Source organism: Dipodomys merriami, unplaced genomic scaffold (genome assembly GCF_024711535.1).
Source record: "Dipodomys merriami isolate MVZ:Mamm:240054 unplaced genomic scaffold, mDipMer1.0.p SCAF_3, whole genome shotgun sequence".
Taxonomy (NCBI): domain Eukaryota; kingdom Metazoa; phylum Chordata; class Mammalia; order Rodentia; family Heteromyidae; genus Dipodomys; species Dipodomys merriami.
Window position 1 is genome coordinate 52,361,338 of NW_027204492.1, and position 13,145 is coordinate 52,374,482.

General features: G+C 32.7%; 1 protein-coding gene across 6 annotated transcripts in view; it reads right to left on the reverse strand.

Annotated features, from left to right (window-relative positions):
• Nucleotides 1-13,145, reverse strand: part of LOC138839469 (protocadherin-11 X-linked) — a 713,759-nt gene that overhangs the window by 650,144 nt on the left and 50,470 nt on the right. For 5 of the 6 annotated variants that reach the window (XM_070039044.1, XM_070039043.1, XM_070039042.1 and 2 more), the window contains exon 1: nt 9,151-9,812. In XM_070039044.1, the coding sequence (XP_069895145.1) occupies nt 9,151-9,804 (654 nt within the window). In that variant the 5' untranslated portion in view covers nt 9,805-9,812. Of the gene's footprint in view, nt 1-9,150; nt 9,813-13,145 lie in introns of those variants that run through there. The other variant, XM_070039045.1, reaches the window with a different exon arrangement.

A 13,145-nucleotide genomic window follows, 5' to 3' on the forward strand; every position in this document is an offset into this window, starting at 1 on the left:
CGTGGCAACATTAAAAGATTTAAATGTTTACTTCAAGTACACAAAACATATTACTTATGTCTTCAGGAAAAATGGATGTCTGAGATCACTAAGAAAATGAAACAATCAGCATAAGAAATTTATAATTTTATTCTGTATTCAACTATCATAGCTATCTTTTATGTATATGTTTATTGAAATAAGATGAATTTCTGGGAATAGAATATTTGTTAGGTTTTAACTACACAAGATTTTGCTTTTCAGTTTGTGATCTCTATATACATTTTTTCTTTTCTCTTTGCCAATCCTGGGGCTTGAACTCATGGCCTGGGCACTGTCCCTGAGCTTCTTTTGCTCAAGGATATCATACTACCACTTGAGCCACAGTACCACTTCCTGCTTTTTCTGTTTATGTGGTACAGAGGAATCGAATCCAGGGCTTCAAGAATACTAGGCAAGCATTCTACCACTAAACCATATTTCTAGCCCTCTATATACATTCTTATATTCTTGTCATTATTCAACAAAGGAAAAATATTAGGTTCAACTAAAAGTAATCTATACTTTTCAATTTATTAATAAACTACTAAATTGTTTTATCTAAAATTAATACATGCTTGGATTATTTAGTACTTCACTTGTTCCTCTGCTAACCATTTATTTTTATTATTTTCATTACTGACATCAATTCTTCCTTCTTCCTTCCATTGTCTTTAGTATTTAGGTTATTGATTGTGTTATGTTTCCCCAGGCTATTTAAAAGGGATGCTTCTAAACAAACACTTCTCCTCAGAGCATATCTTGAGCTTCTCATAAAAACAAAAAGTCATGCTATTAAAAATGAAATACTTGTTGTTGTAGCAAGCTTTTCCTTGAAAAAAATCTAGAATCTATAAATTTACAATGATTACAGATAACCAAATATATTTTTCCACATTTCTCCTACAAAAGACTAGGGGAAGAAAATTCTGAGTTACTCATTAGAAAAGGGATCAGACAAACATTTTCAGTATAAAAAAAGAAAAGACAAGAGAGAAAATATGATTTTTAAATGGCATAAGAATGAGATGTAAATAAAGCAATTCCAGATGGCAAAGGCAGTATATGAGAAACTAGTCATATTAGCAGCATCACAGTCATATGGAAGGCCAGGAAAGACAAAGACAAATGAAGAAAAAGAAAAATTTGATTCAAGATATAAGCTAAAGAAAGCAAATAGAAGGCTTAAAAACTTGAACTAGTTCCAGAAGTAAATGTGGAGCCAGTGGCATTGATTGAGGGAAAGAAATGATGCTGTCATATTTTTCCCTGTACATATACATAAAATATGTATGAAAAACTAAGCTTAGGTTATAAAAAACTTTTTAAGGAGTGAAAAGCATTATAGTTTAGAAAAATTGGGGATGACTAAAACCTTAAAATATAGAGCGTAAAATTATTTACAGAAAAACTCAAGCACTCAATTGATTTTTTGATTTTTCCATACTTCATTAATTCTTATAATATTCCTGTTTCCTAAAGATGATTAGAATTTTCTTAAATATGTAGGGCAGAAATTAGAGACAGAAATATTAACAGAGAATTAGCATAATAAAACAGACAATAGAGACATATAATTACCATTATTAGTATTGATGACAACTACCTTTGTCATCAAAATTTAATTATTTCTTATTTCAAAACAATTTTACAGATAAAATTTGTCACAAATATCACTGACATAAATACAAATCTAGGGGTTGGGAAGGTGGCTCAGTGGTAGAGCACTTGCCTTGCATGCCTGAGGCCCTGGGTTCGATTCCTCAGCACCACATAAGCAAAAAGAAAAAAAGCCGGAAGTGGCGCTGTGGCTCAAGTGGTAGAGCACTAGCCTTGAGCTGAAGAGCTGAGGGACAGAGCCCAGGCCCAGAGTTCAGGCCCCATGACGGGACCAAAAAAATAAAAATACAAATCTAGTGAGAAATTAAAATATTATAAATTGCTGAAGGTTCTTGGTAAAAATCTTCAAAAGCTAGATCCAGGCATTTTAACCTTCCTGTGACTGTAAGGAATTAAATAATTATGTTCTTAAAGGCAGCATGACCAATTGAAGACATATCATATTTTTCTTCTATGTTATCATGACTTTAAAAACCATACTATGGGCTGGGAAGGTGGTTCAGTGGTAGAGCACTTGCCTTGCAGGCCTGAGGCCCTGGGTTCGATTCCTCAGCATCACATAAGCAAAAAGAAAAAAGCCGGAAGTGGCACTGTGGCTCAAGTGGTAGAGCACTAGCCTTGAGCTGAAGAGCTGAGGGATAGCACCCAGGCCCAGAGTTCAGGCCCCATGACTGGACCCCAAAAAAAAAAAAAAAAAAAAAAAAAAAAAGCACATACCCACTAACTATAATGCCTATTATTAAGCTATCTTGGGGACATTTTGAAAAGATTCAAAAGTATATTTGTCCCTCAAGACAGTATACATTGGTCACTCATTAAATTCATGCTAAATAAATGTGTTAAATTTAGATGTTTGGAATTAGATTAAGATACTAGTTTTTAGTGCTATCTTTAAAACAAAATAGAACAGCTTTCTATTTTTACTTTACTTCATTCTATTAGAAAGGTTAAAATAATGGGCTTCTGAATATAAAATAAGAAGGATGAGAAAATTTTTTGAACATGCATAAAATCTCACATTAAGTGAGTTCTCAAAGATAAGGCAAATTAACTTGGATAATACAAAACACTTTATAACACCCAATGTAAAATGTCATATTTAAAGTTCACTTTAGTTCTAGTGTCTTTTCCTATTCTATAAACTCATATTAGTTTCCTCTTTATAAATGCAGAGATGTTCACAAATAACAACATATGATACCAAAAATATTTTTGCAATTTATTCAAAATAAGCAATAAAATTCTTATAATTCATCATCTAGACTCGCTGCTTACATTTCATAGAAAATAAATAGCATATGAACATCTATATTTATAATATTTTAATGGCTAAAATGTGTGTTTCTATGCTTTCGATTTTAATGTCCTTAGTTGTCCAGTAATGAATAATTAAAATATTCTGGATAAAATGCTTTTAAATATGTTTTATAGAGTAAGATTTGTGAAGATATGATTTCTGTGAGTAAATGGTCAATGAATGGAGACTATTTAAAATAATTAAGAAAATTAATCTCAGTGTTCTTCAATTGAATTTAACTCCTGGTTTGCCTTTCTCTGGTAATATCTACCTGTTGGTGGGAACTAAAGACCTTTTGACAAAGATATAATGAACTTCAAATTACAGTGAAAGCAATTTACATGTTCTACTTTTCAACTCTATTATTTAATTATTCAGAATTTCTCAATTGATTTAGGAAGTTGACTGTAAACTAATAAATGCAAAAGGAGAATTTTCCTTTCTTTAGTGGTTTGTATTTAAGTAGAAACTATTATTCATGTGAATTTTATGTTTTCACTTGAAAACTCTTCTAACATATTTTACCATTTTGATATGAAAATTTTACCTATTAAATTTTTATCTGTATTGAAAATTAGTTCAGTGAGACAGTGTCTCTGCAGTACAGTATATTGTTAGTAAAACAAATGTGGTATAGACAGAAGGAGCAACTTACACAAGCAAATGACCAGTATTGGATCATGTAGTACCCTTGATTAATAACATCAATCAGAATTTAAAAAAAAACAAAAACAAAGCAGAGCTCAAGGCTGGTGGCTCAGACCATTAATCCTAGCTACTCAGGAGGCTGTGATCAGAGAACCATATTTTGAACAAGCCCAGCAACAAAAGTCCATGAGACTCTTAATCGCGAATTAATCACCAAAAAGTTGAAAAGATATGTGGCTCAAGTGCTAGGTAGAGTTCCAGACTTTAGGAAAAGTGTGAAGCAACTTTTCAAGGACCTGAACTCAAGCCTTACTCCCAGAACAAAAAAAGTGTGTGTGTGTGTGTGTGTGTGTGTGTGTGTGTGTGTGTGTGTGTGTGAGAGAGAGAGAGAGAGAGAGAGAGAGAGAGAGAGAGAGAGAGAGAGAGAGAGAGAGAGAGAGAAAGAGAAAGAAAGAGAGAAAAAAAGTAGAGAAAATCAAGCTAATCTGAACAAGTCAACTCCATGTTCTTTTTTTATTTTTTCGGTCAGTCATGGGGGCTTGAATTCTGGGCTTCTGTGCTGTCCCTGAGCTCTTCAGGTGAAGGCAAGCACTCTACCGCTTGAGCCACAGTGCCACTTCTGGTTTTCTAGTGGTTTATTGGAGATAAGAGTCTCAAGGACTTTTCTGCCTGCGTCACCAATGCCCAGCTTCAACTCTATGTTCTAATTGCAGTTTTATATCAAATATGTCCCCAATATATTTTATCAGTATTTAAATGTTTCTTTAACAGGCATCAAATCAAGCATCAAACTGATACTTAGATATGGTAAGCAATAGAATAATAGTCTAAATCTGTACCTAAAAATTAGTTGGTAACTAATAGGGGTATGATGTAAATAAACTAATCATATCTGGAAAGACATTTGTTTTTCTTTTTTCTTTTGTTGGTTGTGGGGCTTGAACTCTGGGATTGGACACTGCCCTTAGCTCTTCAGCTCAAGGCGAATGCTCTACTGCTTGAGCTACAGTGCCTCTTCTAGTTTTCTAGTGGTTTATTGGAGATAGGAGTTTCAAGGTCTTTCCTGCCCAGGCTGGCTTTGAACCCCGATCCTCAGATCTCAGCCTCCTGAGTAGCTAGGATTAAAGGAGTTAGCCACCGGCATCCGACTAGACATTTGTTTTTCTAAGTATCAGTTTATAAATTCTACAATAGAGCCATATAAAATGCTGAACAACTATTGTTCCATGTGGGACCGTTAATAACAGGTACATTTAACATAAGGCATTATTGGACTGTGAATACTAACTAGCACTCTTGATCATTGTAATGAAGCCAAAAGTAACTTAATCCTATTAGTATCACATTTTCATTCTAATTAGTCTTGACAGAATTAATAAGGATCTATTTATGAAGACAATGTATGTTATGTTGTCATTTTCCCCCCACTAGTGGTGCTCTTTTGTAATAATCTTAGCTTTCAGGGACCTAATAGTCATTAGCATTTAATTTTCCTCTTTCTTGTTTTTAAGCACAGATCAAAAATGTTAATCTGTACATGATGGACTTTAAATTATATAAAATCAAGTACTCATAAAAGTGAAAAGGTAAATGGGATTTGAAGTCAGGAACTGGCACTTGAATCATGCTTCCAGCCCCTTTTTAAGTTAATTTTGAGACAGTGTCTTGCATTTGGACTAGTCCAAATTTAGGGGAAATTATATCCAAATATGATGGAGGATATTCCTTGGATGACTTTATCTGAAGTAGATAAAATATTTCCTGTCCTGATTTTTTCAAGAACTCTTATAGATTTATCTTCAGTATAAGGCATCATAATATCTTTTTTAGTTTAATTTTATTTTCAAAGTTATGTACAGAGGGATTACAGTTACATATGTAAGGTAATGATTGCATTTCTTGTTGAACATTGTGACCCCTTCTCTCATTTTTTGGAACATAATGTCTTTTTTAAAGCTGAAAATTAACCTTAAGTTCACGTAGATATTTTACAGAGCAAAAGTACTTAGTAAGAACCTCATTCTCTCATTGCACCTTTTCTTCTTCTCTCTTCTCCTCTCACTCTTCTTCTGATATCATATGAACTTTCTCTGACCTCTTCACTCAAGGCTCTACTTCTATCTTTCTGTCAATCTGTTAATCAATTCTAAGAATCACAAACTGATATCTAGTTTCAAACCATATAATTTGCTAGCCATATGACCATCTCTGAAATTCATTTTCCAAATATTTTAAATATAGAATAATAATAATTTTTGTTTTGCCAAATCATACCTAAAATCACAAAATAATTATAAGTATAAATTTATATGTCTTAATCAAAATTTTAAAACCTAGTATACTTTATGTTATATGATCTTTCATATTACATATTCATATTACATATGATCTTTCATATTGATACATTTTTCCAACATTGAATTTAATTTCGGATAGCTATTTTGGATAGCTGATATAATAGCAGAACATATTCATTCACAACTGACCTAATTTTCCCAAGAACAATTCTCTATATTTTTCTCCCTTCTTTCCCTTTGCTATTTAAACTTTTGATATACATTTCATACTTACCCTAGTTAGAATAAACTGTGATTTTGCTATTCTTGTCTATTCAACAAAAGTAGAGCAAATTAATATTAATTAAATTCTCACCCTAGTCTGCAAGATAGGGTACTTTAAAAGAAATTATTATGGTTCGCCTACTTACTTTCAAATTTTAAAATTTACTAAAGTTTTTGGATGAATCAGAGCCTGTTTCTGTGCTTTCTTTTTCTATTACCTATCTTTTCACACAGCATACATGCCACATTCATGACAGAACCTTTCTGAAAGTCAAAGTGCACTTTGTTAATGTCACCCATGTCATGGCCCTCTGCATACCTAGGGATAATCTTGGTATTCCATTCTCATTATTTTTAATAGGCACTCAGAACACTTTGTCCATGAGGTCACACAAATACCCCAGTACTTTAGATACAACATATAGTTGCATTAGGATTATCACACATTCGAAATCTGAAAGACATTTCAGAGCACTTGTATTTTAAACTTAATTAAAATACTCTAGTGAGCTTTTTGTCATTTAATGACAATCTTTCAAGGAAAAATCAAATGAAAACACATTTTAGCAATGCTGATATTATTCCAGAAGATATGTTTTATTTGAAGTTATTATGCATTTCAAAGCAAATCAGAAATTTCTTTGAAGTTCATTAAGCTTTCCTTTTGGGAGAAGTTACAGAATTATTTTTTTTTATTGGCAGGGATCCAGTGGCTCAAGCCTGTAATCCTAGCTACTCAGTAGGCTGAAGATCACAGTTAAAAGCCAGCCCAGGCAGGAAAGACCCCGAGACTCTTATCTCCAATAAACTACCAGAAAACCAGAAGTGGCACTGCGACACAAGTGGTAGAGCACTAACCTTGAGCAGAAGAGCTGAGGGACAGTACCCAGGCCCAGAGTTCAAGCCCCAAGACCGACAAAAAATTGCTTCTTTAAAAACACACTTCATTTAAAAATAACGTATTTTCAGAATGTTGTACAAAGACTCTATTCCTAATAAGTGATTGTATTCTATATATGTAACTTAATGAAAAAGTCCAATTTCATTTTACATAGTAGTGAATTTTAGCCCAAAATGACTAATATAAGTAAAATACTTGTGGCTATTAAAATTAGCATTAAGAATTCTTTCCCATAGTAGAACTGATTATATCTCGAGTACTCAATCGCCACATGTGTCTAGAGGCTACCATTATAAGCAATCTGCACCATGACAGGTTATGTTAGATAGTCTTGCTTTGAAGAAGCATCTACCCTGGAATACAATTTATAATTTAAAGTGACAGGCTTCATACATGTCCAAAGACACTTCATACAGATGTATTTTCTCAATACTTCATTTATATTCTTCCCAATTTTGCCCCTGGAATAATTAGATCATCATCCACATAACACAAACAAATAACTTAAAATACAAAAATTAATACAAGAAGCTAATACAAGAAATTTGGCACAAAGTTCTGACCTGTAAATTTCTACCTGTTGCATAGTTGTTGTTGTTTTTTTTCCAATCCATGAGCTAAGGAGTAGGAACTTCACATAAAATGCTTATCAGGAATCATCTACTTTTCTATTTTTATATATCCTACCTTTTCCATTTTTATATATTCTAACAGTTTACTTTCTATGTTACTTCACATACTCAAACACATGTGTATTTTCCCACTTACATTCATTCAAGAGATATGTACTCTTGAATTTCTTTATAAACAAATTTCTTTATAAACAAATATAGTTTTCCAAAACTATACATCTTCTTAGCACATATCTTTTATAAAATATACCAGAATGTGATATTTATGTGTTCTCTTAGTACATTTTATATTCGTTATAATGTCAATACCACCCCCTTGGTTATATCAAAATGAAATCCGTATATTTGTTATTTTATATATAACTTATCTGATCATTAAGGTGTATTTGTTATTTCCTGTAGGCAATTTTGAGTTTTCTACAATTTTTTAAAGCTTATAAGTAGCTATAAAATTGCTCATTCACATAGTTAATTGTAGTCCTAGTTTGTATTTTGTCACACCTGAATCAAGTCAAAAGAGGCTTATTCCTTTAAAAAGATCTTCTTATGTAGGATGTTTTTTTACCTTAGCTTTTAAAGCAGATGAATATTGTGTTTCCAAAGAATAGTAACAAATTAAAATTTTTAGCATTTTGAGCATAATGGCTAAAACTTAAACCTACTTTAATAATTGAAAGGATCTTAAAGACCTTAACTTGAATTCATCACAAAATTTCTTGTTACCATTAATCTATATTAGTACAGAAATGTCATGTTAAAACTTACTATTAATCCCTCTGATAAATGCATTTGCCATTGTTGCAAATAGGAAAATAAAGCTTTCTGTCTAAAAGAATCATGAAGAGAAATTAATAGGCATGATTTCATTACGAATACTTACATTTGATTGTTTGTATCAAGTTTGTGACAGTCATGATGAAACATTTTAAAGGTACAATATTGAGGAAGATATTGACTTGTAATAAGCAGAGTTTAAACTCTGTGTGTGTGTGGGGGGGGTGTGCTTTGTGTGACTTGATGGACACTAGTCCTTGGGCATGAACTCAGGTCCTGGCATGCTGTTTCTGAACTTTTGTGTCCTAGGCTAGTGTCTATACTTTGAGCCATAGCACCATATCTGGCTTTTTGGTGGTTAATTGGAGATAAGACTTTCTTAGAATGTCCTGTCCAGGCTGGCTTTGAACGGCAATCTTCAGATCTCAGCCTCCTGAGTAGTTAAGATTACAGTTGTAAACCACTGACTCCCGACTAAACTCAATAATCATTAAAGGAAATACAAATATGGGAAAATGAATACAATTCTTTGAAAGTTCATATCCTCTATGTCATTCTACATTAATGAATTGTATTGTGTGCTTTGCATAAACTGAAAAAAATGCTGTTACATACATCTTAGATTTTATGTACCATAAGTTTCATCTATTTATCTTTTAAAATGCAAAAAAAATCATTTAGATGTCTGTAAAAACTCACCTTAATTAGGTGGTAGTTTTGTACCCCATTTATTCCTGTGTCAGGATCAATGGCTGCTGGGAGGGCATATCGAGAGTTTATAGCTGAGTTTTCTGGAATTGATATGTTGATAACTGTTGCCGGGAATAATGGTGCATTATCATTTATGTCTTCTATCAGAAAGCGTATCTTAACCAGTCTAAATATTTCATCTGGCAAAACGGCAACCTCCACTTCGTAAAAGCAACGAGCATCCAACATGATACCAGCACATAATTTCTCACGATCAATGCGAGCACCAGTAGTGAAGATCTCACCAGTACCCTCTTCAATCCGAATCAGTGGCACATCGCCGGTCTTGTACACAAGCTTGAATTGCATAGGAGATGTTAAGGACTTGTCTGGAATAAATGACAAGTTGAGGTCTTTCAACAAGTCGCCTATTAGGACGTTTTCTGGCATTTCTTCTCGGATGGTGTAGTTCTTCTCCTGGGCGCCAGACTGAAACACGACGCATGCTAACAGGACCGCAAATATATACGTCCCGGACAACAAGTCCATACCAGGCACGATTGTAATGGTGCTCTGTATCAACCCACAGAACACTAACAGAGAGAAGGGAAAGAAAGAGGAGAGAAGGGGAGGAGAAGGAAGAGGAGGGGGGGGAGAAGACATGAAACGGAAGAAGGAAAAAAAAGAAGAAATTATTAGATAACCAATCACAAACATACATTTTAATTAAGTGCTCAGTTTTTAGTTCAAATCATTATATAAAATATTAAATCATTTGACAAACCAATAACAATTTATCTGTAATCAAATATTAGGCATTTCCTACAGAAAGAAGGTAAAGGGTGCAAGTTACCTATAGTTATTTAAAGTGATATAGGGGGAAACGGCACTGTGGCTCAAGCGGTAGAGCACTTGCCATGAGTTGAAGAGCTGAAGGCGGGCAACCAAACCCAGAGTTCAAGCCCCACCACCAACAAAAAAGAAAGAAAGAAGTTTGTTCATACAGATCATAAAGTGATATAGGGAATTTATAATGGTATCTACAACAGAAACACTATACAAACACTATACAAAATTAAATATACTGAGATAAAGGTAATGCAAGTCATTAATATATAGCTTTCAATAGTTAAGGAAAAATAAAAGAATTGGTTTCCAGTCTTAGAAAATCAGTATACTTTGTTAAAATATGGGTTTCAGATGCAATTATTTTATAATCAAAGAATATTTAATACAATATCCCATATATTCATACCTATGCAGGAAAGTGTAAAATCTTATCTGGAAGAAAAAGGTGAAAAATTTTTTTTACATTAAATAACTCTGGATATTTGGATTTAAAGACAAGAACTACTCTGATTGAGAAAATGGTTAATATGACAAATGCCTAAACAGGGAAAATTATTATGTGGAGAGGAGATCTGAATTTTTTTCTTTGGATAAGATCAACAAGATGGTTGTAAGTTATGGGAAGGCAACTTTCAGATCAACACCAACATTCAATCATACTGTAAATATTATGTCTTTCAGGGGATAGTGAATCACAGACTTTTGCATATGTTGATAAGACATAGAAACTGGTACATTAATTTAGAGATTCACATTGTATTTATATCTTCAGATTTAGTAGAGCATATATAAGTATTAAGTGGAAGATTTGGACCACAAGTCATTCCAAATCTGAGAATATATGTTTATACATGTCAGAAGAAACCCATATGAAAATGAGATTTCACATCTACAAACTGACATAGGAATTACCCAACTGCAAAAAACAGTTTGACTAAAATGTAAACATAAGAAATTTATTTTTGTATAGTTGAAAACTCCTAAAAGGATATATTTTCTACATTCATGCCCCAAATTAATAAGCTTATCAATGAACATGCTATTTAACTTGATCAAATCTTTTTACAAGAATACACTGTTTTAAAAAAACTTCATAACTGTACCCTTTAAATACACACAATCATTTGGCAATTAGTAAAACAAATTTAGAACAGAATGAGATTTTTTAAAAATATTGTGTTGAGATACAATAAGTCAAAATCATCTCTACTCCCTTTTCCCTCCTTATATGTTTTTAATGTATTCCAAGTAATCTTAGTACTCTAATTCTTCTGATAAAAATAGAAAATTTTGGTTCCCTTCTAATATAATTTAATTACATTTCATTATTATCATTTTCTATACTCAATTTATGGTCCAACTACAATTCCTATGTTGAACAGATCATTCCCTTTATACAGAGAGACATAATAGTGAGAAATATTGAGGGAAGAGATTCTCTGTCCTAGTAAAAATCAGAAATAGTCTCTTGCCTATATTATTTTATATTTTTAGCATCATGTGCTCAATGATGAGCTTTGGGATTACATTATAGAGAAACATTCAAGATTTGGTCTCTTGTGACTTACCAGCTTTTTTTTATAGTTTAGATTTTTTATTGTGAAAATACTGTACAGAGGGATTACAATTACATGGGCAAGATAATGAATACATTTCTTATCAAGCATTGTAGCCTCCTCCTTTGTTTCCCCTTCCATTCTCCCCCCATACCCCCCCACCCAATCCTCCCCAACCCAACCAAAGTTGTAAACTTCGTTTTCGACATAACGACTTGTATATCTCATTGTTGCAATGGGTCCACCTGTATCCCTATTTAAATGATTTGTATTTCCCCTTCCCCTCCACAAATTATACCGACATCAAATACAGTGAAAGCAGGGATTATACCGTGGGGGAGGGACATACAAAGCAACAAAGAAATAATCTTATAAATGTATTAGAAACAATCACATGAAAGAAAAAAAATTGAATACATATCTTAGGGTTCATTTCCCTAACATCACCTTATCTGATCTTTTCTGCTTGACTCACACATATACTAGATATTGCAAATACAGGAAACCATGGGGCCTATGTTTCTTTGGGCCTGGCTTACTTCACTTAATTAGGGTAAGATTAAAAGTACTCAATAGATAGATGAGATAATATGTACACATGTCCACAAAGAATCAATTTTTAATGAGTATCCATGTGTATGATTTTATAAATATAATGCAAACATAAACTAAAATGGGACAATGACAATTGGAATTAAACTACCAGTCTATTTTTATCTTACCCTTAGATATTACACATTATTTCAACTGGCAGAAAAATATAACTTATTTTTAAAAACATTGCACATATGTTGCAATATGTCCGTACAAGAAAAGAAATCAGTGATCTAATTCTACATCTCCTCCCAATTCATTCTAAATGTCTATTACTCTACCTTTAATACAATCACCAAATAAAACAGTGTGAAAGTCTTTCAGAGGCTTTAAAAAGTGGAACTACTAAACTGTATTGAAAAATATAGTAATTCTTACCACTTAAGTGCATATATATATATATATATATATATATATATATATATACTGTCAACCTGAAAAAGATATTTACCCTATCAGTAGTGACTAATTTCAAATGAATGGAAGAGGGCTCAGGCTCTTATTCAAAATTATTTAATAGGCATTTTTAATGCCTATTACTGCTCTGGTTACTGAGTGCCAATTAGTAAACAAAAAGACAAAATTATTGCCTTCCTAGAGCATGCATTTGACAATACAACTATTCTTACATGTTTCAAATTCAGTGCCCAATAACTGTATAATGAAAACAAATTTACCTCTATCAAGATGCAAAACTTCTCATTTAAATAACCTTAATTTCCAGAGTTTGATCCCAAGTCTTAAATTTCTTATTTGAAAATGTATGTTTAACATTCAAAGGAATTTCCTGAAAACTCTGAGCTTACTACCTTAAAGACCAGTTCAGAAATGTAGCTACTAAATGTGGATATCAGCAATCATGGCTCATTTTTTGTTTGTTTGTTTGTTTGTTTTATTTTGTCAGTCGTGGGGCTTGAATTCTGGGCCTGGGCACTGTCCCTCAGCTCTTCAGCTAGCACTCTACCAATTAAGATACAGAACCACTTCCGGTTTTCTGGTGGTTTA